The following is a 25,683-nucleotide window of genomic DNA, read 5'->3' as shown; positions in this document are numbered from 1 at the left end:
CCAGGAACGAGGGTCTGCTCTGGATGTGCTCGGAACAGCCAGGAACCTACCAGCTCGACCTCTGGACCCAAGGGCGGGGCCCCGGAGCTGAGCCACCTGGACCCAACGCATCAGACTCCAGGAGCTGCCGCAGCTGGGGACCCAGTTCACCCCTCCCTAATGGGCCGGTACAATTCGCGACGTCTCAGAGGCCACCCTCCCCTCCGCACAGAGCATCCAGCGCTGACTCGGGGTCCCCGGGGGGCGGAGGCTGTTGGACTCGCGGGGCTGCACGGCGGAGGCAGCAGCTGGCCCGCAGTGGACATAGCGAGTGCGGGGTGTGGGCGCTGACGGGGGACCCTGGGCAGAAGCCAGCAACCTCTCAGACGGCCAACGGCCCCGGGCTCATCTCTCCTATGATCATGGGGTGTCGAATGGAGCCAGACACAGGGCCCCCCAGAATGCAGTTCCTCGAGGGTGGCGTGGCCTTCCTTCTCGTCCTACTGGCCGAGGGGGCCCGGAGAACACAGCACAGGGGGAGAAAGGTCTAAGGCAGAGACGGCACTAACAGGGCAGAGGGCCCAGGGCCTGGTCCTACACGTGCGGGCAGGTGCCGCCAGCCTGGCTCGGGCCCTACCTGCTCAGAGGACGCAGGGATCCCAGCCCCCAGGCACACGAACGGGCCAGCGGGACCACACTGAGTCCTGACAGCCGCCCCGGCCTCCTAGGAGGGGGTGAGACGCAGGCCCGGTGAGGACGGCGTGAGGCAGTGGGCCAGCATCAGAGGCAGAGGGGTTACGGGTGCACGCGGGGTGGGCAGGGGCACAGGGCAGGGCACGCGGCCGGGGCGGGGTGGGTGGCGAGGCGGCAGGCTCAGCCGTCAGGTCCCTGGGAAGACCCCTCTTGCTGCCCTGTGCTGTGTGGGTGGGGCTGTGAGGAGGCCCCCAAGGCTGTGGGCAGGCTGCGTGTGGACCGAGGTCCGTGCCCACTGTGGGTGGGCGGGCAGGTGCTGGAACCGGAGAGGCGGACACATGGCTGCCAGCGTTGGGAGGGGAGGCCCCGCGTTTAGCCTGGTCAGGCCTGGACAGTGAGACACGTGTGGCCTTCGACTGAGACGGGGGTGTGTGTCGGGGGGCGGGCTGAGGCAGGTGGGATGGGAAGGGGTCCTGGGGCGTCCTGGGCCGTGAGGCAGCGCATGGCCCGGGGCCATCTGGAAGGTTCTAAAGCTGGGAGACTGTGCGGCTCCCAGTGTGTCCACTGGTCCCCCTGAGGTGAGTGGGCGGCTCCCCACAAACCTCTTCAGGCTCTGGTCCTGCTGCTACCACCCCGGGAACGTCCGCCCACCAGCACCACCCACCCAGCACCTGGCGATCCCACCTCATGTGAGGCGCACGCCAGTGGGCACAATGATTTTAGCTTTAACTTTAGACAGCATATTAAAAAGCAGAAACATTAGTTTGCTGACAAAGGTCCGTCTAGTCAAGGCTATGGTTTTCCCAATGGTCGTGTATGGATGTGAGAGTTGGACTGTGAAGAAAGCTGAGCGCCGAAGACTTGATGCTTTTGAACTGTGGTGTTGGAGAAGACTCTTGAGAGTCCCTTGGACTGCAAGGAGATCCAACCAGTCCATTCTGAAGGAGATCAGCCCTGGGATTTCTTTGGAAGGAATGATACTAAAGCTGAAACTCCAGTACTTTGGCCACCTCATGTGAAGAGTTGACTCATTGGAAAAGACTCTGATGCTGGGAGGGATTGGGGGCAGGAGGAGAAGGGACGACAGAGGATGAGATGGCTGGATGGCATCACTGATTCGATGGACGTGAGTCTGAGTGAACTCCGGGAGTTGGACAGGGAGGCCTGGTGTGCTGTGATTCATGGGGTCGCAAAGAGTCGGACACGACTGAGCGACTGAACTGAACTGAATGTGCTTGAAAAATCTGTAGCAATAAATTTCATCTAAGACTTTGCTATTCACTCCTCACAAGTGACCTTTTTTTGTTCCTTTTTTTTCCCTTCTGCCCTACCTTGGAATCAAGAATTTACTTGAAATTTTTCTCTTCAGTAATGCAGAAAAACGTCACCTGCTTTTCGATTCATGGAACAGCAAATTCTGTTTAGATTAGTGCCAGATACATTAGATGTGTGAACAGCTACTTGGTGAATTGGACTGCCCCTGCTGGACCTTCACCTGCTGAGCCCAGGGGCCAGTATAATTGAGCAGGGCGAGTGGAAGGATGTCAGGTTATGTGTCTGTCATAATAGCTCAAGTCAATTAAAAGTAATTTTTATGTTACTAGATTTGTATGTTTGAAGACTGTAACAGCGATTTGTTTCAAACCTCAGGAAGTAGGAAAGGTTTGAGTAGATTGCTTGCTTCAAAATTGGTTAACTAGGAAATCCTGATACATTCCTCCCATATGGTATTAGCATAACACCCAGTGGAGCCTGTGAATGTCCTGTCCGCGTCTTCACTACCCCATCTGTGTTATGAGGACAGGTGACGCCTATTTGTTATAGTGGTGAATATAGTAATTTTTATGAATGTCTGTACATAAAAGTTTTTACATGACTTATTTTGAAGTCTCAAAATTAATATATGGGTATTATATTTATCTTACGTTTAGGATTTTATGAAAATGGAAAATTATGAGGCATTTGTAGGCTCTGACCTCTGTAAGATACCACTCTCCAGTGTTGCACAGAAGATTATGTCTGCTATGCATTCAGGTGATTTAGTGGAATCTGAGACCTGGAGAGAGAGTGAAAACAGTGAGTAATTTTTACGAACCTTCATGTTTTTTGTTACCTTGAATTATTCTTAAGACTAAGTTTTGAAAATCATTGACCTTAAAAATAAAAGTTATCTTACTAGCAAAAATGAGTTTGCTCGAGAATAGCAGTTTTGGACAAAGATGCAATACAAAGGCCAAAGGCGGGTCTAACAAAGGAGAAGCACGTCATTTTATAGAGAAAAAAGTGGATGTTGGGAGGGGTTGTTCTGGACCAAAGTCCACTGGAGAAAAGTGAGAGTTCAGAGTGGGGGTGGTTTCTATCTGAGTTGCTGGGGTGGTGACTGCTTGTAGGAGATGCTAGGCACATGTTTTCCTGTGGGGACCTGTGATTGATTGTTCCTGTGACTGATTTTTAGTGGTACTGCGCCAGAGCTCCCCCTTCTGGCCTCCAACTCCATTTTAGTGAAAGTGAAAGTCGCTCAGTTGTGTGGGACTGCGACCCAATGAAACTATACAGTCCATGGGATTCTCCAGGCCAGAATACTGGAGTGGGTAGCCTTTCCTTTCTTTAGGGGACCTTCCCAACCCAGGGATCGAACCCAGGTCTCCCGCGTTGCAGGCGGATTCTTTACCAGCTGAGCCACAAGGGAAGCCCAAGAATACTGGAGAGGGTAGCCTATCCCTTCTCCAGAGGGTCTTCCCGACCCAGGAATCGAAACGGGGTCTCCTGCATTGCAGGTGGATTCTTTATCAACTCAGCTATGAGGGAAGCTCCCATTTTAGTGAGGTTTCTTATTAATTTTCAGAAAATGAAATGTAGCAGAGTGTTTTCTAGAACTTCGTGTTGCGTAGGGAAGTTTCTGCTACAAATGAGGGGGCCCAGCTCCCCTGCTCTACTCTCATTCAGTGATGGCTGAGCTTCTGCTCACTGAATTTTACATTTTCTTAGCCCTTACTGCTTTTAAAATGTAACACACTCTTCCTTGTTTCATTCCCTTAAAATCTGGACCAGATGTTCAAGTAACCTCAAAAGAGAGGGGCTCTTTCATAGTGCCCATCCGAGTGTTGCTTTGCCTTTAGCTCTTGGGTCACTGAACCTGTATTTGCTTGTAGTTTGTGGTGGAGAAGAGAAGTGTTCATGACAGTATGTATATTATACCACTGGGTATGTGTATGTACACTCTTAACATGGCAAAGATCAGTGGGTCTGTGTGTGTGTGTTCCTGACGTGACACAGGAGTGAAGGCGGTGGCATAGCCTCACAAGTGTGACTGAAGTGGGTTAAACACCAGGGTTTGTAATAAAGCAGTTTTTATTTAAAATTGTAAATATGGGCCAGTAATTTGTGTTTTTCTTCTACGGCGTAGATAATAAGTGAGTGAGATATAATTAATTTCATGGAGATGAAATAATTGAGAAAAATTGACAAACAGTGCAAAAGCTGTTATAAATGTAGTTTGTTGATTATATTAAGATACTCTTAACATTTCCACCTGTTGATAGCCATGCGTCTGTTGCCCCTCTTACAGAAGTCACTAATGAACTGGTAAGAATCTGGGGGTGTGGACTACGTACCTAGCCACTGATAGTGTTTTAGGGGGAATGTTGGTGCTTGGGAAGTAGATAAGGTTAACATCACATGTCAGAGAGACAGCGTTCTCCTTTACTCGGATACTTGCTTTCCAAAGTGAAAGAGCAGTGTGCACTCGACAGAGCTTGGAATACCCCTTCCTTCAAAACCTGGTGAGAATAATAAAACGCCCCTGGAAGCTGTGATGTGAGTCTCTGTTGGGAAAAATTTATCGGTCAGCCCATCTCATGAACTGCCTTGCCATGCTCTTAAAATACCTTGCTAAATCCTAGTTTTCATAACTTATTGAGATGATAAGGCGTTACTTTTCTGTCAAGTGTTCTTGGATTTGGAAAAAGAGTAGAATTTTTACAAAGAGTTTGTGTCTGTTGCTCTGTAGCACTTCCTGTGAACTCAGTGACTGAACACACACATGTGACTGAACACACACGTGTTATCTCTCAGTTTCTGTGGTCAGGAGCCTCAGCACAGCTTAGCTGGGTCCTCTGCAGGGCTGCTGTGCAGGTATCAGTCAGGGCTGGAGGCTCCTCTGAGGCCTGAAATGGGGAAGCATTTGCTTGTAAGTTCACACGGTTGTGGACTCTTAGATGAGGGTCTCAGTTTCTTGGTGACTGTTGGCTAGAAGCCACCCTCGGTTCATTTCCACATGGTTCTCTCCTCAGGCAGCTTTACATTATGGCAGCTTACTTTTTCAGAGTGCAAGAGAGTGACATTACAGTCTTATGTAAGGTAATCACAAACATTCTGTCACTGTTGCTGTATTCTTTTGGTTAGAAGTAATCCACCCACCCTCAAGAGGTTCCACAAGGGCGTGAGTACTGGACAAGGGGGGTCGTGGGAACACCTTGGAGTCTGTCTGCCACAGGGTCCCACCGGTTTTACTCTTATTTCATATAAATCTGAAAGTTGGATTGCTAATGGGTTATTGATGATTGATGCTGAACCTGAGTTGATTCCTGAACTCTTGCCACATGCTAAGCTGTTATGTCAAATCCTCCTTTATAAGTAAAATATTGTAAATCAGCATTTCATTTCTGAATGCCCATCTCATACTAAATAAATATCAAAATTGAACTCAGAAATCAATGGAGATAAACTATTAATATTTGCTTTTATAAAATTATATTAAGTAAAACCAAACAGTGTTCTATGTCACTTTGGGATCTAATTTTCTGATCTGCTAGACCAACTGAGGTATACACGTCCAGTAAAGATTGGACTGTGTGTATCCTCTTGCAGCAAAGTTAGTCTTTATTTTAAAACCTTTTGTGGTTTAAAAAAAAAAAAGATGCAAAGACTTAAAATACAGGTTAATGAATTAATATAAAGAGAAAATCATATGACTACTACTTACTTTGCCAACATCTCAAAATTTCCTTCTGAATTAAAATTCTCTTCCTGCTCAAAGGTAACCATTCTCGTGGTAATCATTACTCATCATCCACCACACCAGAGTCCGTCCTTCTCCTCAGAAGCACACCATCAGCTGACGCACATGGCTCAGTGTCCTTGCAGTCAGGTGTGGCCAAGTAGCAGCTTCCTATCTGTCGGGCGCGCCACTGCCAGGGTAGGCCTGAAGACATCTGACTTGCTTCCTAGCTGGTCTCTTCCCTTTCCTCCAGTTGGAACCTCAAACGACTCCATTCTATCCTGCAAACGACAAGCGTCCTAGAGGACTGTGGACCAGCGTGCTGGAGGGACCCCAAGTCCAGAGTGTCTTCATGAGACAACTGCTCCACCAACCGAGACCGCTCGCCTCAGAGCAGCAGAGAGAAATGAACTTGTTGTTAGGCCACTGTGTTGGTGGGTCTTCTGTGACTGCGGCTTGGCTTCTTACTGCGACTCCTTTACCTTTAAACTAGATGCAAACTGAGATCACCTGAGTTAAATTTGGCTTCCCTGGTGGCTCAGACAGTAAAGAACCGGCCTGGGGAGTCCTTGGTTCAATCCCTGGGTTGGGAAGAATCCCCTAGGGAAGGAAATAGTAACCCATTCCAGTATCCTTGTCTGGAGAATTCCATGGACAGAGAGGAGCCTGGTGGGCTACAGATCACAAAGAATCAGACACGACTGAGCAAGACTTAAATTTACATCGTCACTTCAGTGTTCAGTAATGCCACTGAAAGGATTTGAGGAACACTGGAGGAGAATAATTTTTCACGGTAATTTCAAGGTTGTCAGCTGGCCTGGTGCTATGGATAGTAGTCGGACACAACTGAGTGACTGAACTGAACTGAACTGATGCATTTGATTAAACGTATTTATTAGAGTACATCTCTATTTTGTCTAAATATCTATAGAAATCAAATAATGTTTTCTAATACATACTTATCCAAAATCTTTTTTAACTTAATAGAGCTTAGAGGTGAATATGTTTTTTTTTCTGGTAAAATAAGAATAGTTTCATAGACATTACAAATCAAAACTGATTATGCCAAAGGCTTTGACTATGTGGATCACAACAAACTGTGGAAAACTCTTAAAGAGATGGGAATACCAGACCACCTTACCTGCCTCCTGAGAAATCTGCATGCAGGTCAAGAAGTAACCGTTAGAACCGGACATGAAACAATGGACTGGTTCCAAATTGGGAAAGGCTGTATATTGTCACCCTGCTTATTTAACTTTATATACACAGTACATCATGCAAAATGCCAGTCTGGATGAAGCACAAGCTGGAATCAAGATTGCTGGAAGAAATATCAATAACCTCAGATATGCAGATAACACCACCCTTATGGCAGAAAGCAAAGAAGAACTAAAGAGCCTCTTGATGAAAGTGAAAGTGGAGAGTGAAAAAGTTGGCTTAAAGCTCAATATTCAGAAAACGAAGATCATGACATCTAGTCCCATCACTTCATGGCAAATAGATGGGGAAACAATGGAAACAATGACACACTTTATTTTCTTGGGCTCCCAAATCACTGCATATGGTGACTGCAGCCATGAAATTAAAAGACTCTTGCTCCTTGGAAGAAAAGCTATGAGCAACCTAGACAACGTATTAAAAAGCAGAGACATTACTTTGCTGACAAAGGTCCGTCTAGTCAAAGCTATGGTTTCCCAGTAGTCATGTATGGATGTGAGAGTTGGCCCATAAAGAAAGCTGAGCACCGAAGAATTGCTGTTTTTGAACTGTGGTGTTGGAGAAGATTCTTGAGAGTCCCTTGGACTGCAAGGAGATCCAGCCAGTCAATCCTAAAGGAAATCAGTCCGAAATATTCGTTGGAAGGACTGATGCTGAAGCTGAAGCTCCAATAGTTTGGCCACCTGATACAAAGAACTGACTCATTGGTAAGACCCTGATGGTGGGAAAGATTGAAGGAAGGCAGGAGGAGAAGGGTTCAACAGAGGATGAGATGGTTGGATGGCATCACCAACTCGATGGACATGAGTTTGAGTAAACTCCGAGAGTTGGTGATGGACAGGGAGGCCTGGCGTGCTGCAGTCCATGGAGTCACAGAGTCAGACATGACCAAGCAACTGAACTGAACTGAACAAATTAAGACAAGTTTAAAACTCCTCAAGGCAATTATTTGTCAAAATCCAATTCATTAATGTGAAGTGTGTCTTTATTTCTACCAACTAGTGGAAATCTTTGCAATTTCAAGCACAGAGAACATAAAGCTAAATGACAAAATAGATATTTTATTATTATTTTACTCTGGTCAAGATTATATGGATAAACATTTTTTTTATTTCTATCAAGTAAATATAAAATCCTTATGTCCAGTCACTTAGTATACCTGCCAGGTGTTGGGTTCAAGTTTCCACTGCCCTAATTCAAGCCTTCACTCCTTCTTATTTGAAAATTTGTGGTACTTCCTTAGTTGATGTTAGGTGTCAATTTATTGCCACTTTTGACCTGCCTTTGTGCTGTTGCTGGAATTAGCTCAGATCTTGTCTTTGTTTTCTGCAGAATTTGTCTGTAGAAAAATACCCCTGCAGGGCAGCCTGGCCCTTGCCAGCCCTTTAAGTCTTAAGTCTCATCACTTCCCCTCTCTTTATGCCCTATTCAGATTTTTAAATTGATTTATTTTATAGTAGGTCCTTGTTGACTGTCTGTTTTCAATATAGCAGTGTGTACATGTTGTCCCCAAATGCCCAGTCTATCCCTCCACCATCCCCCACCCCTGTACCCAAGGCAGTCTACAGACTCAGTGCAATCCCTATCAATTACCCTTTTTCACAGAACTAGATGAAAAAAATCTTTATATGGAGACACAAAAGACCCTGAATAGCCAAAGCAATCTTTCTTGCCAAAGCAAAGAAAAATAGCTGGAGGAATCAGGCTCCCTGACTTCAGACTCTACTACAAAGCTACAGTAATCAAAACAGTATGGTGTGGGCTCAAGAACAGAAATACAAATCAAAGGAACATGATAGAAAGCTAAGAAACAAACCCACACACCTGTGGTCAATTAATCTGTGATAAAGAAGACAATGCCATGCAATAGAAGGACAGTGTCTTCAACAAATGGGAGAACTGGATGGCTACAAGTTAAAAAAAAAAAGAAAGTAGAACATTCTTTAACACCATACACAAAAATAAATTCAAATGGGAGTAAAGACCTAAATGTAAGCCTGGATCCTATAAAACTTAGAGGAAAACAGGCAGAACACTGACATAAATTGCAGCAATATCTTTATGAATCCATCTGCTAAAGTTACAGAAATAAAAACAAGAATAAACAAATGTGACCTAATTAAATGCAAAAGCTTTTGCACAGCGAAAGAACCATAAACAAAAACAGCTGGGGCTTCCCCGTGGGTCGTGGTTAAGAAACTGCACTGCCAGTACAGGGGTGCAGGCTCCGTCCCTGGGTGGGTTGGGGAACCAGGGTTCCGCATGTTGTAAGGCATGGACAAAGGAGCCTGGCGGGCCACAGTCCGTGATTGCCAAAAGAGAAGACACACGTAAAAAGACAGCCCACAAAATGGGAGAAAATACTTCGCAGGTGATGCGACTGACAAGGGATTAGTCTGCATTCAGATTTAACTCCAGTTTCCAAAAACAGTGTTTCCCAGCTTCATCCTCTACTTAACCTTTTCTTTGACTCCTTCGTATACATCTCTTTAGTAGTGCGATGATTGCATTTACAAGGTTCTGCTCAAATGATACTTCATTACCAGAATACCTTATTAGAAGTAAACTGCATTGATTCATCTGCAACTCAGAGAATTTTCTGTGCCGTAGTTTTTGTTTATTTGCAGAATGCTTTAACTCTTGATATATTTTGTGCTCTTTCAGTTCAGTTCGTCTCTCAGTCGTGTCTGACTCTTTGCGACCCCGTGAACCACAGCACACCAGGCCTCCCTGTCCATCACCAACTCCCGGAGCTTCCTCAAACTCACGTCCATGGAGTCGGTGATGCCATCCAACCATTTCATCCTCTGTTGTCCTCTTCTCCTCCTGCCCTCAATCTTCCCCAGCATCAGGGTCTTTTCAAATGAGTCAGCTCTTCGCATGAGGTGGCCAAAGTACTGGAGTTTCAGCTTCAACATCAGTCCTTCCAATGAACGCCCAGGACTGATCTCCTTCAGAATGGATTGGTTGGGTCTCCTTGCAGTCCAAGGGACTCTCAAGAGTCTTCTCCAACACCACAGTTCAAAAGCACCAATTCTTCAGCTTTCTTTATAGTCCAACTCTCACATCCATACATGACCACTGGAAAACTGCACTCTTGGAGGCAGGCAAATGTAGTCTCATCTTTGAGGCTATGACGGTGGTCTGATCTGTAAATTTCAACTCTTACTGATTTGTAAGAGCTTTCTACAGACATGATACACGTATGAAAGACTTAACTATTTCTGTTTACGTTGTATTCTCAGTGTTTCGGGGGTCTTTTTTGTTGTTGTTTGTAATAGTTTAGAAATGTTTGTTTTTTTTAAACAGAAAAACTGAAAACAAAGTCCTTAATCCCACATGAAAAATTTTTTTTTACATATTTACACACATTCAGAGTGAAAGGATTTATATGTACATTGTTTTCTTAATTTAGGCTTTTTCTTTGTTTGATAAACCAATCTCCCCTTATCGCCACCCCGTGTTAATAACTTATGCCTCTTATGTTTTTGTTCACCTGTTTCTATGACTCTAAACTCCCAATGCAGGGGCCTGGGTTCGAGCCCTGGTCAGAGAACTGCATCTCACATGCCGCAACCAAGAGTTCACTTGCCACAGCTAAAGATTCTGCAGGCTGCAGTGAAAATCAGAGACTCTGAGTGCTGCAACCAAGGCCCGACGCAGCGAAATAAGTGATACACACACACACACACACAGAACAAGCTGTAGGTGAGATACGGATGGCAGCAGTGCAGTGAAGCTTTTCCTCAGGTGACTGGTTGGGTTGATCTGTGGAAGCAGCTGTCCAGGCTGCTGGGCAGTCTGTGTATTTGAGAAGTGGAAGAGAATGGCCTAATGGCTGTGGCTGTGTGCCCTGGGAAAAGACAGAGGCTGAGGGTGATTCACCAGCAACTAAAGGTTAAATGTGACAGACAGCTCACCTGCTGGCCTGTAAAGAGGCTCCCTGCGGTCCCAGGCCCGTTCCTAGTCAGGCTGGTAGAGCTCCAGAGCAGGCTGGACTCTCACCCCAAGCAGGTGTTCTGCCTTAAGGTCAGGGCCTTGATCAGGAAGAGGGACCTGACCCTGAGAGGCAGGGTGGGGACGTCTGGATTGGTGCCTTCAAATCTTGAGTCCCAGGTGCTTCTGGGACCTGCTGAAGTAGCTACTCCTCTGTCAAAGGCCAGCCCCCCTCCCTACTTCCACTGCAAGATGCAAGAGGGCTCTGTCTTTAGAAGTCACACGTCCCTCAGGAACTGCCACCTCCCTGTCTTTTGGCAGGGCCTGTCAGGGAAGTGGATGAGACGTGGGCTGGCCAGGGCACAGAAACCGTGTAGGCATTGGAACAGAGGAAGTTTAAAGCATTACTGACTAGTAATGGGATTCGCTGCTGAGAAGTAAAGAACTCTGAAGATTACAGTAACAGCAGACTCGGAAGCAGCCACCCGAGAGAGTGTCGAAGGAAGGAACATACCTGGAATGGCTTGGCCAAGTGATGTCTACCATCTGGCCGTCTGCTGTCCCGGAACAGGCCACTTGGGCTTCTAATGGAGCGACCATGGGGCTGGGGTGGAGGCTGCACATGGCATAGCGCTCGCACGCCCCAGGGCCTGCCTTGCTGTCGCCTCTGTTGTCCAGCTTTCCAATTTCAGACCGAACACTGGGTCCCCAGTAGCACCAAACTTTGAGCACAGTCACTTGGGGGCTCGCTTGCAACACTGATCCCCTTGTGCCCTCAAAGGTGCTGAGCTTTGTTTTGACTAGAATCCACACATGTTCTGGGCATGGGTTTGCCTTTCCCACACACAGGGCCTCAGTGAGCTCTGTTCTCCAAGGCTCACAGAGCATTTGATCCGCTGACCTACAGTCCTGCATAGCACTGCCCTGGACATAAGGACCCGCTCTACAGCACAGGAGCTGCAGCTGGTATGTGATCCTGGGACCCATGGGCTCTGTCATGGGCGCACAGGTGGTGCAGTGATGGAGTGGTGGGTAGCAGGTCAGCTCCGGTGACCTCCAGGCTGCAGTATTCCCTGGACATCAGTGACCATTGCAGGATGCAGTGTCCCCATTGGACATAGTTAAGGACACTGGGACCCAGACGGTGGCAGTGGGAGCAACCCTGCCCAGCATCACTCCCAGAACCCCCTCCATAAATGTGTTTTTCTCTCCCTATGTTTCTGGGTTCTGCAGGTTTAGTCTTGACTCCCCAAGGTAAATCTGCCAAGGGCGTAGAAAGAATGGCTTTCTTCAAGCTATAGTTGCTGCCCAGTCATTTCAAGTTTCTTATACCAAGGGACTGGCAGGCCAAAGATGTACTCTCCATCCTACTAGGGGTGACAGGGCTGCCATCATGTAAAGGGGACAGGAAAGCCTCTGTTTGAGACCCAGGTGATGTGATTGGACACCCCTTGGTCCACTGTCCACATTTGACAGTAAATGCAGTGGCCGTGCCTGAAAAGGGCATGACAACCAGGGACTTCACCTCTCAGGGATGAGGGTTTAGGTCACGATCAGACAAGCAATCAAAACCAGCAGAGGTGCCCAGCCAGGGTGAGGGGTCCTCAGGACATGGTAGAGGGTTAGGGTTAGGTACCTGGAGCCCCCTGCTTATCCCAGCTGTGGCAGCACAGCCCCTCCTGATGGTTGCCTCAGCTGCAAAGAGCTTTTCCCAAGGGCATACCCCTTTCCCAGGAACAACCAGGTAGTGACTGGTGGGTGTGGAGGTTGACCCTCTGGAGGAAAATTCTGTAGGAACATGTCAGGCCTTCTTAGCAATTGCATTAGTCCTTTACTCCCCTACAGACATTGATCCTGAGAGTGCCCCCCCCAGTAACCTTTCTGAATGCAAGCCTTCATCTCAAGGTCAGCCTCCCAGGGACCAGACCTCTGCCAGGGTATGGGTACACATACATTAAAGTCATTTTTTTAAAAATGAGGTTACACTTTCACAGATCTCTGCACCTTCAGGTCAACTAACACAGCTTATTCTGTTCGGTGGCTCTGTGCTCCATGGTGTGGCTGCTACATAATTTCTTCCTCCACTGCCCTCTTGGTTGGTATTTGCTTTGTTTTCAGTCCTTTGCCGTAATGCAGTACTGTCATAAATGTTTGGCTTAAACCTACTTACTGTTGCATATATTTCTGTGAAATAGATAGCCAGCAGTGAGGTGGTTTCATTACATGACTTATGTATTTTATACCTCTCTGTTTTTATTGAGGTCACAACACACAAACACACAGTACATCTATCCTAAGATTACAGCTCAGGATTTCACAAACTGAACACCCCATAACCTTCACCGCATCAGGAAGCAGCATGGGTGGCATCCCCGAGGCCCGTCTTTGGACCCTTTGGGTTTGTCCTTTTCTCTCCAACTCTGAGACGCATGTGTGTGTTTTTAATGTGTTGACACTTTGTTTTCCACAAAGATCCTAGGCCGCGCTCACCCTCTGCCATGGCCCGCACTCTGTGGAGTGTGCTTCTCTCTAAATCTGAATAAATCCACTTCTTACCTATCACTTTGTCCCTCACTGAATTCTTTCTGTGATGAGACATCGAGAACCTGAGCTTCATTAGGTCCTGAAACCAGAAACCTGCTCTACGAACTGTCAGAAGGTATCAGCTCAGAGAACTTAAAGAGCATGATCTTCCTTCTGAGGGAGCCAATTCCAAAAGTCCAGATGACCTTTAGAAGTTTCTTGGAATATCTGGAGAAACAAGCTAAAATACATGAAGATAATGTGACTTTACTGTAGGATCTCTGCCAAAAAATTGTGCTGAACCTTATGGAAGAGATAGATAAACATAAAAGGGAGAAAAGGAATTTAAAAACAGATGCTTCAGGTTGCTTTCACGCTATGTAAAAAAGCAGTGTTCCTTGTACCAAAGGAAGAACTGTGACCATGGAAGATAGTTTTGATTGGCTCTTAGACTTGAAAGACCCTTTGGTCATTGCTTCCAGCCTCCCACCCGTCATGGAAATCAGCGGCAGTTCATTCTAGTAATGAGCTGTTTTCTCACACACACACACATGGAAAGATCCGAACCATTCACATTTTTACCAGTAACGAGTGAGACTACCTCTTACTTCTCCATCTCCAAGTATATTTAGTTTGCATTTCCCTGACTAGTACAGAGTATGAGTATTACATCATATTTGTTTGCTTTTTGGATTTGCTATTTTGTGTGTTGCCTCTCCGTATCTTTTGCTCATTTTCCACTGAATTTTTCATTTTTGGTCAGTGTAATTTGTTGTATAATATAAATATTAACTCTTTGTCTTTTTTGTCCCGTTACTTTTTCCAGTGTATTATTTTTTTTCAGAAATGGTGCTAATTGTCCTTCCCCTATTTATTAATTTATCCTTCTCTGCTGAACTGAACTATGATTTTCACTATCTATTAAATCCTCATAAGCCTTGGGGTCAGCTTCTGGATTCTCTGCCCTGTTCTTGAGCTCTTGTCTACTCCTACTCAAATGCCTTGTATATTTGATCACAGTGGCTTTATAGCATGTTCTGTTAATCTAGCAAAGCAAGTCTTCTTCAATTTTTTTTTTAAATTTAACTAATCAAACTGATCACATGGACCACAGCCTTGTCTAACTCAATAAAACTATGAGACATGCTGTATAGGGTCACCCAAAATAGGTGAGTCGTGGATGTGACTGGTAATAGAAGTAAAGTCCAATGCTGTAAGGAACAATGTTTCATAGGAACCTGGAATGCTAGGTCCCTGAATCAAGGTAAATTGGAAGTGGTCAAACAGGAGATAGCTAGAGTGAACATCGACATTTTAGGAATCAGTGAACTAAAATGGACTGGAATGGGCGAATGTAGTTCAGATGACTATTATGTCTACTATTGTGGGCAAGAATCCCTTAGAAGAAATGGAGTAGCCATCATGGTCAACAAAAGAGTCTGAAATGCAGTTCAGTTCAGTTCAGTCGCTCAGTTGTGTCCGACTCTTTGCGACCCCATGAATTGCAGCACACCAGGCCTCCCTGTCCATCACCAACTCCCGGAGTTCACTCAAACTCATGTCCATCGAGTCGGTGATGCCATCCAGCCATCTCATCCTCTGTCGTCCCCTTCCTCTCCTGCCCCCAATCCCTCCCAGCATCAGAGTCCTTTCCAATGAGTCAACTCTTCGCATGAGGTGGCCAAAGTACTGGAGTTTCAGCTTTAGCATCATTCCTTCCAAAGAACACCCAGGACCAATTTCCTTTAGAATGGACTGGTTGGATCTCCTTGCACTCCAAGGGACTCTTAAGAGTCTTCTCCAACACCACAGTTCAAAAGCATCGATTCTTCAGCACTCAGCTTTCTTCATGCAGTACTTGGGTGCAATCTCAAAAACGACAGAATGAACTCTGTTTGTTTCCAAGGCAAACCATTCAATATCACGGTAATCCATGTCTATGCTGCAACCACTAATGTTGAAGAAGCTGAAGTTGAACGGTTCTATCAAGACCTTTTAGAACTAATACCCAAAAAAGATGTCCTTTTCATCATAGGGGACTGGAATGTAAAAGTAGGAAGTCAAGAGATACCTGGAGTAACAGGCAAGTTTGGCCTTGGAGTACAAAATGAAGCAGGGCAAAGGCTAACAGAGTTTTGCCAAGAGAACACACTGATCATAGCAAACACCCTCTTCCAACAACATAAGAGACAACTCTACACATGGACGTCACCAGATGGTCAATACTGAAATCAGATTGATTATATGCTTTGCAGCAAAAGTTGGAGAAGCTGTATACAGTCAGCAAAAACAAGACTGGGAGCTGACTGTGGCTCAGATCATGAACTCCTTATTGCCAAATTCAGACTTAAAGAAAGTAGGGAATACCACTAGATCATTCAGGTATGACCTAAATCAAATCCCTTATGATTATACAGTGGAAGTGACAAATAGATTCAAGGGATTAGATCTGATAGACAGAGTGACTGAAGAACTATGGACGGAGATTGATGACATTGTACAGGAGGCAGTGATCAAGACCATCCCCAAGAAAAAGAAATGCAAAAAGGCAAAATGGTTGTCTGAGAAGGCCTTACAAATAGCTGAGAAAAGAAGAGAAACTAAAGGCAAAGGAGAAAACAAAAGATACACCCGTTTTAATGCAGAGTTCCAAAGAATAGCAAGGAGATATAAGAAAGTCTTCGTCAGTGATCAATGCAAAGAAATAGAGGAAAACAATAGAATGGGAAAGACTAGAGATCTCTTCAAGAAAATTAGAGATACCAAGGGAATATTTCATCCAAAGATGGACACAATTAAGAACAGAAATGGTATAGACCTAACAGAAGCAGAAGATATTAAGAAGAGGTGACAACAATACACAGAAGAACTCAACAGAAAAGATCTTCACGACCCAGATCATCACGATGGTGTGATCACTCACCTAGAGCCAGACATCCTGGAATGAGAAGACAAGTGAACCTTCAGAAGCATCACTACGAACAAAGCTAGTGGAGGTGATGGAATTCCAGTTGAGCTATTTCAAATCCTAAAAGATGATGCTGTTAGAGTGCTACACTCAATATGCCAGCAAATTTGGAAACCTCAGCAGTGGCCACAGGACTGGAAAAGCTCAGTTTTCATTCCAATCCCAAAGAAAGGCAATGCCAAAGAATGCTCAAACTAGTGCACACTTGCACTCATCTCACACGCTAGCAAGGTGATGCTCAAAATTCTCCAAGCGAGGCTTCAACAGTACATGAACCGAGAATTTCCAGATGTTCAAGCTGGATTTAGAAAAGGCAGAGGAACCAGAGATCAAATTGCCAACATCCGCTAGATCATCGAAAAAGCAAGAGAGTTGATGCGTTTGAACTGTGGCATTGGAGAAGACTCTTGAGAGTCCCTTGGACTGCAAGGAGATCCAATCTGTCAATCCTAAAGGAAATCAGTCCTGAATATTCATTGGAAGGACTCATGCTGAATCTGAAGCTCCAATACTTTGGCCACCTGATAGGAAGAACTGACTCCTTAGAAAAGATCCTCATGATGGGAAAGATTGAAGGCAGGAGGAGAAGGGGACCATAGAGGATGAGATGGTTGGATGGCATCACTGACTTGATAGACATGAGTTTGAGCAAGCTCCGGGAGTTGGTGATGGACAGGGAAGCCTGACATGCTGCAGTCCATGGGGTCGCAAAGAGTCAGACACGACTGAGCAATTCAACTGAACTTCTGGGACTTCCCTGATGGTCCAGTGATTAAGTCTCTGCCTTCCAGTGCAGGGGACATGGGTTCAATCCCTGGTCAGAGAAGTAAGATCTCATATGCTGCATGGCATGGCCAACCCCCTCTCAAAAAACAAACAAACAAAGCAACTTACCTTTCTTCTCTGTTTTCAGACATTTAAATTTCCTATGTACTTTGAAGTTTGTTGTTTTTTTTTTTCCAATTAAAAGAGCCCTGTAGGGCCTCTAATGGGAATTGCACTAAATTTATATTTGGGAGAATTAAATATTTTGTTCCTATCTCAATGCTGTGTTTTTCCACTTGTATAGATCATGATTTATGCCATTTTATAAGATTTTAAGTTTTCATCATTGAGTGTCTTGTGCCTTTCTTATTAAATTAATTGTAAGTATAACTTTTCTCTATTGTAAATGAAAGATTTCCCCCATTTGCATTTCTTGGTTATTATTATTATTATAGATACTTGAGTTATGTTGTCTGGGATTGAACCCAGTTCCATCACTTCCTGTCCAGCCCAAGCTTGTTAAACTCTAAATGAGAAGTTTATATGTTTTACTGAATCTCTAATGTTCTGTTACAAAATTATTCCATCTAAGAATTTCTTCAAACTTTTAATACTTGCAAGCTTTCTGTAAAATACTTAACTTGGCTTTTCAAAATCAAGTATTCAAATGCTAATACCAAGTAATACTTTTTTAGTAAACATTTCATGATTACATAGATCTGTGTCCAGTTAACTTGAAGACATTTTGCATAAATGTTTACTGCAATGGTAGTATGCATTTTGTTTGTAAATTTTATTACATTGTTTTAGTTAAGTAAATGATGAGTAAATGATTATAGAGGCTATTTTCAATGTTTAATTAATTATATGACTTAGATTTTAATGTTTCCTTACTCTCTTGTGTTTCCTTTCTGTGTCTTTCAAAGCTGCAGATGTGGTAGGCAAATCCAGTGTTAAATATTCAGTACTACTTGAAGATGGAAAGGATCAATCACTGGAAAAAAAGGTGAATCTTTGCAGATACGAGTAATTCTAAACAGATAGCTTTCACTTTTTCAACAAATATTTATCAAGTGTCAACCATATGCTGGGCACTGTGGATACAATGGTTAAAAAATAAAAGAAGTTCTTCTCCAGGAGCTTACAGTTTACTTGTATGAGGGGACGAGAAAGAGAAGCATAGTATTTCTCTATGACTCGGTGAATTAGTGTCACAACAGGAGTCAGGGCTGAGTGCTCTGGAGTCCGGAGGGGAGACGGCTAACCCAGTGTTTGTGCTGGCTCGTGCTGCTTTTCTCTGGTGGTGGGAGAGGAATCTGGGACACCTTTCTGAAGTGTGAACATTCCGAGTTGAGGTCTAGGAAATGGTCTGTCTCAATATCCTCACCTTTAGAGTGTGGGAAAGGACTTTGCGATCATTTTTTAGGTTAAGGGAAGATGAGTTGGAGCTTTGGGGTAGTGAAAGTAAAGAGAAGTTTGGAAAAGAAGGATATAAATTTTACAGTGGGGCTTCTCAGGTGGTTCAGTGGTAAAGAATCCACCTGCCAAGGAGGAGACACAGGTTTGATCCTTGGGTTGGCAAGATCCCCTGGAGAAAGAAATGGCAGCCCACTCCAGTATTCTTGCCTGGGACACCCCACAGACTGGGGAGCCTGTGGGCCACAGTCCACAGAGTCACAGAGAGTTTGACTAAAGAACAGCAGCAGCAGTTCCCAGTGGGTGAGGTGTGTGGTGAGCTTGGAGGAGAGATGAGAAGAGGTCTCGTTACCAAAGGCTGAGCTGTGACTCGGTGGAGGACGTGGCACAGCAGTTCAGACTGTAGTGGGTGTCACTGTTCGGTCCCTAAGTCGAGTTCAACTCTTTGCCACCCCGTGGACTGCAGCAAGCCAGACTCCCCTTCCCCTCACTGTCTCCTGGAGTTTGGTCACATTCGTGTGCGAGTCTGTGAATCGACGAATGAGTATTCCATGTCACAAGATTGAAACGGGAAGAATGTTGCTGCTGAGCTGTAATTTGTTTTAAAGTTGAGTAGGTAGAGCTGTGGTGATTGTATTTTCTCTATAAATGGCCTTTGCTTGGAAACTGTCAGTGGTTCATCCTCAGTCTTGTACACATGTACAGCACATCCCCCTCCACAGCATCTCCTGTTACACGCGGCCCCAGCGCGGGGCTGAGGTGGGAGGCCTTCTCCACTGCTGCTGCTGCTGCTAAGTCTCTTCTCCACTAGCTCCTGTCTTTTCCAGCCCAGGGTGCAGCCAGGCACTCCTGCCTGGGTTGAGAAGAACCACTGCTCAGGGAGACTCTCCACAGCTCATTAGGAAGTTGGATCACAGTTGATGTGAAGCCATGTCCCCGCTTTACCTTAAATGGGTTTTATCAGATTTTACTTTGGTTTATATATAGACTTGTCTTACAAATCCATATTCTGTGAAATATTTTCCATTTTTCTATAGAATTTTAATTTGCTTACGAGCCAGCCGTCAGGAGTTTCCATCAAGTTTTGTCCTGAGTCCTCTGGTATCAGAGTCACAGATCCGCTGTCTGCTGACCAAAGCCAGAAGGGTATCAGCTCTTCGGCTCCTTCACGGTGTTCAGTTCCACAGTGTGACCAACAGGCTTCAGTTCTACAGAAAATGGAACGTAAAAGAAAACACCTCCCAAAGGAAAACAACAGAGAGAGCGTGAATCTTACAGGAAACCACGTCTCATGCAGTAGTTCATCAGCAAAAACAAGTAAGCTTGTGATACTGGAAGAAGATGCTGGTGAGGTTGAAACCTACCTCAGTTCCAGGCACGCAAAGGCATTCAAAACGGACTTTTGTGACATTAGACATTTGGATGCTTTGGAGCAAAGCCAGCTGATTGAGATGCTCAAACAGGCAGCCACCCTGGTGGTAACTCTGATGTATAAGGATGGCTCCACCCAGCTGAGAGCTGACCAGGTTAGTAAACGCTGTTGGTTCGTGTTTGTTTCTGTTTTGTAGGCAGCGTGAAACAAACCCGTTTTCTTAGTGTCGGATTCTGACGGGAGAGCTAGAAATAAGGTTGTAAACCTCCCCTCCGCCAGTGGTGAGTGGCAGCGCGGGGCTCTCACGAGGTGTGTAAGCCCTGCCCAGTGCTTTCCAGACTCCTTGCGCCACTTACGCCCCACCAGCAGTGCGTGAGGCCCCAACTCTCCGCCGCCTGTCAGTGCTTGTCTGTCTTTTCACAGTTCAGCCATGTTTGTGTGTGTGAAGCGGTGTTTCGCTGCGTGTTAAAATACTCGCTCACTGAGGTATGTACTCGGCCGCACCGAGTCTTCTTTGTGGCACGAGCGGTCTTTCTTTGTTGCGTCATTCGGGATCTCTCGTTGCGACGCATGGGCTCTCGAGTCGAGGCGTGTGGGCTCCGTAGTCGTTGAGTACACGCTTCGTTGCTCTGCGGCGGCATGTGGGACCTTAGTTCCCGGACCAAGGACCGAACTGAGTCTCCTGCATTGCAAGACAGATTCTTAACCAGTGGCCCACCGGGGAAGTCCCTCACTGCGGTTTTAAACTGCACTTCCCTCATGACTGGTGACACTGAGCAACTTCTCATGTGCTGACTGTCCGTTTGCATGATTCTTTGGTGAAATGACAGATCAGGTCTATTGCTCATTCTTTAAATTGGGTTATTTGTGTTTTATTTTGGACCCGTAAGATTTCTTTATATATTCTGATACAAGTCTCTTGTCAGATATATGATTTGTAATTCTCCAAATCTGTGGCTTGTTTTTAGCAATTTCCTGATGACTTTTTTGTGGTGTGTGTTTTTTTTAACTTTATTTATTATTTTTGGCTGTGTTGGCTCTTCATCGCTGCACTAGGCTTTCTCTCGTTGCGGTGAGCAGGGGCTCCTCTTCTTTGAGGTCTGAGGGCTTCTTGTCATGGAGCACAGGCTCTAGACTCACGGGCTTCGGTAGCTGTGGCTCGAGGACTTAGTTGCTTCTCGGAATGTGGGATCTTCCTGGACCAGGGATCAAACCCGTGTCCCCTGCATTGGCCAGCAGATTCTTAACCACTGGACCCGCAGGGAAGTCCCTTGATGGTGTTTTTAAAACACAAAAGGTTTTTTAGTTTCATTAATTCCAGTTTATCAAGTATTTCTTACATTGCTTGTGCTTTTGTTGGTATATCTAAGAATGCTTTGCCTGTCCCAGGTCATGAATGCTTTACCCTATTTGCTTCTAAGAATTTAATTTGAGCTCTTACATTTAAACCTGTGATCCAGTTTGAGTTAATTTTTGTGTGTGCTGTGAGATACGGGCATAAATCCACCCTCTTGCATGTTGATACCTAGTTTTCCCAGCACTATTTGCTGAATTTTGGGGGCACTTTAATAGAAACTCAATAGATTGCAAATGTTAGGGTTTACTTCTGGACATTCAGTTCTTTAAAAGTTGATCTATACGTCTATTTGTATGCCAGTCCAACACTGTCTCGATTATTTTAGATTTATAATAAGTTTTGAAATTAGGAAGTGTTTCTTCTTACGTTATCTTTTTCAAGATTGTTTTGAGTATTCCGGGTCCTTTGCATTTCCATACAAATTTTAGGGTCAACTTGTCAGTTTATTCAAACATCCAGGTGGAACTGTGATACCCATTGTTTTGAATCTGTGGGTTAATTCTGACAGCTTTGTTGCCAACCCAGGCCCTTGGACTCTTCCATCAGTAGATGCTGATAAGAGGCCAGACGAGGGCCTCAGGCTGTACTGGGCTTGTGCTGTAGTGCACGGGGGCAAGAACGAGAGACAGGCCCCCTGACTCACCCTCTGAGAGAAGCTGCCTGGGCCCTCCAATGTGGTAACAATGGGGCAGATCCTGTGGGTTGGGCAGGAGATGTTGCTTAGGGGGTCTGTCCACCCCTTGCTGGGGCCATGTGCAGGGATCACATGCAGTACCCTGCTTTTGCTCCCAGCACCTCAGAAATGGCAGTTTGATTCTGGCCCATTTGTATCCAATTGCTCGCAATTGTCCCAACTTGACCACGTGAGCAGTTATTTTTAGTCGCTTATAGTTTCTTCATGTCCTGTTGCTCGAGGAGACTTTGTCCAGGGGCAGCACTCTTTCCCCTCTGAGGGATTCTACACCCTTCTTAAGGGTTAAAGGGCCAAAGGTCTCTTCTTCTGGAGGTACTTCCTGCTGAACTGGGGCCACAGACCCTACCCCTCTCGAGAGGTGTAGAAGTCCCTCACTGAGTGTTCCAAGGACCAGCAGGGACCTGGGTCACCCACTGGGAATGGATTGAAGCCCTTGAGCCATCAGGCCTTACCTGAAGATGTTAGAGCCTGGAAGACACACACTTGACCTAAAGGTTAAACAGGGCCAAAAGGGAGAATAATGACGACAGCCACTAAAGGGCTTAGCAAGGGCAGGAGCCAAGTCACCAGGTTGGCTCTTGACCAGACAGTGGAGGCAGTGTTGCCCCTACCCAGACTGTGAAGCCACTCTGCTTGGGTGTATGTCTCCTGAATATTAACCTGTCCCTGTCCTCTAGCATTGATCCAGGTGCGTCAAGAAGTATTGGTTACGCACAAACCGCCTTGGTTTGCTGGAAGGTAACCAGGAGCTCCGTGGTTATCAATGACATGAGCCAAAGAAGAAACAGAGGTCTTAGGGTCTGTTAAGTCTTGCCCCATCTGTTCCATTACATAAGCAGGCTGCTTGGTGAGATTCCTGAAGTTACTTCCTGAGAGGTGGAGCACCCCTCTACAGGGCTGCTGGTCGCCCGGTTGGCTGAGCCCATTCCTAGTGCACTCCGGGTTCAGTGATGACCTGGGCGAGTCCCACTGCGAGTGAAAATTCCTCTCATTCCTGTGATTCGTGTTGTGTATTCCCCTATGAAGTGGACATTATCAGTGCACTTGTAGGCTATAGTTCTGTTGGAAAAGGATGGGATCTGGCCATAACTCTGCAGCATGTGGTGGTTTGGGTGTCTGTAGAGGAAAACAAAGCCATCAGGGGCTCAGATCAGAATGTCTGTCTGACTTGTTAAGAGCGGACAGTCCCTGAAGGACACCGCTATTGCTAGTGCGTGCGTGGTTGGGGCCAGAGGACCATTATGTTGGGGATTTAGATTGTGTAGCCTCACGGTGGCCCTAACCAGATGCTCGTGTGTCACCTTGCTGGCCTGGTCAGTGGCCGCAGTGACAGGCCAGACCCCCGTTTGGTCCGTACCCCACAGGCGGGTTGAATCGATGGACGGGTGGATGGCACGTTTCCATCCCACCATCACATTCCCCTTCCGTGCTGTTTAGGGAGCTGGGGCTACACTTTGAAACAGGCCCCCGTGGGCAAGGTTGCACGTGCAGCTCCTTCCTGGGTGAGAGGCAGGGTGTCTGGTGCGGTCCTGCCTGGGGGCGGAGGTCCTCCCTGGGGGCAGGGCAGGCTTCCTGAGGCATGAGAAGCAAGTGCCGTTTATGCAGTTTAATCCAGTGCACCCCACATCTGCCGTCCAATTGTGTGGGGGAGTCAGGTAACAGCAGTGGAACAGACTGCCAGAAGGCAGAAGTGTGACCAGCAGAGGCCAAGGGCGTGGCAGTCCTCCCGACCCAGACTGTTAATTCGTAGCAGAACTGACAGGTTCAGAGGGAGTGCGAGGGGCGGGGTGGGGGCCAGCTGGGGGTGTTGATGTCATGTCCAGCATTCTCCTCAGTGTTCCCCTCATGATATGGTTCTGGCGATATTGACAAGTGAGTTCTCCAGCCATTGTTCCCTAGGCACGGGGACTAGGTGGCAAATAGAATATCAGAAGCGTTCTTATGGTAGAGTATTTCCCTGACCCCTCCAAGACAGCAGAGCTGCCCCCCTGGCTGGGGTGGCTGAGCAAACTGGCAGAACGCAAGCAAGGATATGGCGAAAACATAGCCAGTGGGAGTCTGGCCCACCACGCCGCTCTCTGCTCGTCTGTTGGTGGTGCTTGTCTTTGACCACGTCTCAGGTCCTCCATTGGTGTACAGGCATGTTGCTCCTCACTTGCGACCTGTGGGCTTTGGGGAGGGAAGAGCTCCGGTCTGGACAAATGTACCCGGCTAGGTACCCTTTGCAGTTTGACAGCAGCGGGGGCTAGCCTTACTCTGCTGGGGCCCGTCCACTGCAGCAAGGGTTAGTTTTAGGGGGATGCCTCCTTCTAGATTGGGGTAGTTTTTGTGTGCGTCAGTATCTTTTTAAAAACTATGTATTAAAAGGTTATTTATTTGGCTGTGCCAAGTCTTAGCTGCGGCCCACAGGATCTCTGGTCTTTGTTGCAGTGTGTGAGAGCTCCGAGCTGCAGCGTGTGGGTCTAGTTCCCTGACCGGGGACTGAACCCGGGCCCCCTGCACTGCGAGCACACAGCCCTGGTCACCAGGGTTCCTTTGTGGAGGGGCCGCCCCTTCTGCTGGGTTTTAGTGGGAGCTTCCAGTGTCTTGGCATAGTCCTACAGTGCCTTCTGAACTTGGCCTAGACTAGAAGCGTATCGCAGGGTCTGGCTCACTGCCTCATCTGGTAGAATGTCAGAAGTAAGAAAATGCCTTCCCTAGGTCATTCACATGGGCTAAGCCTCAGATTACTCCTGGGGGCTACATGGACCCTGAGGAGTGCAGTAGGGAGCAGACTGGCCCAGGGTTCCCCCTTCAGAGCTTCATATAGGGGTTTGCTATAAAGTCACAATTTGGAGTCCAGATGCGACAGAACCCAGCCATCCTGAGACGGCCTTGGAGTCGGCTGTCTGTGGTTGGAGACGGTAACGCGCTCATTGCTGTCTTTCAGTCCACACCCCGGGCTCGCGCTCCTGCTGAACCCATGGTTGTGGAGTCTGAGCCTTCGTCGGGGAAGCGTTGTCTCCCGTTTCTGCCAGAAGATCAGGATCGCAGTGTCCGGTCTGAGTCTTGCTTTATCTCAGTGCTTGCATACTTGTCTTCAATATGTCGTGATGCAGTTCCATTTTTCAGGCCTAGTCCCCTCAGTTCTTTTGCTAACTCGTTTCTTAAAAAATGGAGGCCATTCTGAAAACCCTGCAGAAGCACTGTTCAGGTATACTGAGTTGCTTCCAGAGGGTCAGGCCCCTCTGTTCAAAAGCAAAAGGGCATTGAGAGCCTGGATGTAGCGGATACAGAAGAATGCGTCTTTGGAGTCCAGAACAGAGGAATACTGAGCACTCCCGGGCACTTGGGTGAGGAGGGTGTGTGGGTTTGTTACTACTGATTAAATAGGGATGACTGTCTAGTCATGGCATCCGGTCCCATCACTTCATGGGAAATAGATGGGGAAACAGTGGAAACAGTGTCAGACTTTATTTTTTTGGGCTCCAAAATCACTGCAGATGGTGACTGCAGCCATGAAATTAAAAGACGCTTACTCCTTGGAAGAAAAGTTATGACCAACCTACATACATATTCAAAAGCAGAGACGTTACTTCGTCAACAAAGGTCCGTCTAGTCAAGGCTATGGTTTTTCCAGTGGTCATGTATGGATGTGAGAGTTGGACTGTGAAGAAAGCTGAGCGCTGAAGAATTGATGCTTTTGAACTGTGGTGTTGGAGAAGACTCTTGAGAGTCCCTTGGACTGCAAGGAGATCCAACCAGTCCATTCTGAAGGCTGTCT

General features: G+C 46.4%; 1 protein-coding gene across 1 annotated transcript in view; it reads left to right on the top strand.

Moving 5' to 3' along the window:
- Positions 1 to 1,839: 1,839 nt before the first annotated feature.
- The window catches only part of POLN (polymerase (DNA directed) nu), a 147,468-nt gene continuing 123,624 nt past the window's right edge, over positions 1,840 to 25,683 (top strand). Inside the window, exons 1-3 of the mRNA XM_010850601.1 lie at positions 1,840 to 2,748; positions 18,008 to 18,087; positions 19,535 to 20,023. Of these exons, the coding sequence (XP_010848903.1) occupies positions 2,610 to 2,748; positions 18,008 to 18,087; positions 19,535 to 20,023 (708 nt within the window). The 5' untranslated portion in view covers positions 1,840 to 2,609. The remainder of the gene's footprint in view (positions 2,749 to 18,007; positions 18,088 to 19,534; positions 20,024 to 25,683) is intronic.

The sequence above is a fragment of the Bison bison genome, unplaced genomic scaffold (genome assembly GCF_000754665.1).
Source record: "Bison bison bison isolate TAMUID 2011002044 unplaced genomic scaffold, Bison_UMD1.0 scf7180017851375, whole genome shotgun sequence".
NCBI classification, from domain to species: domain Eukaryota; kingdom Metazoa; phylum Chordata; class Mammalia; order Artiodactyla; family Bovidae; genus Bison; species Bison bison.
Note: the sequence above shows the minus strand (reverse complement) of the source record. Positions and strands in the feature narration are given on the sequence as shown.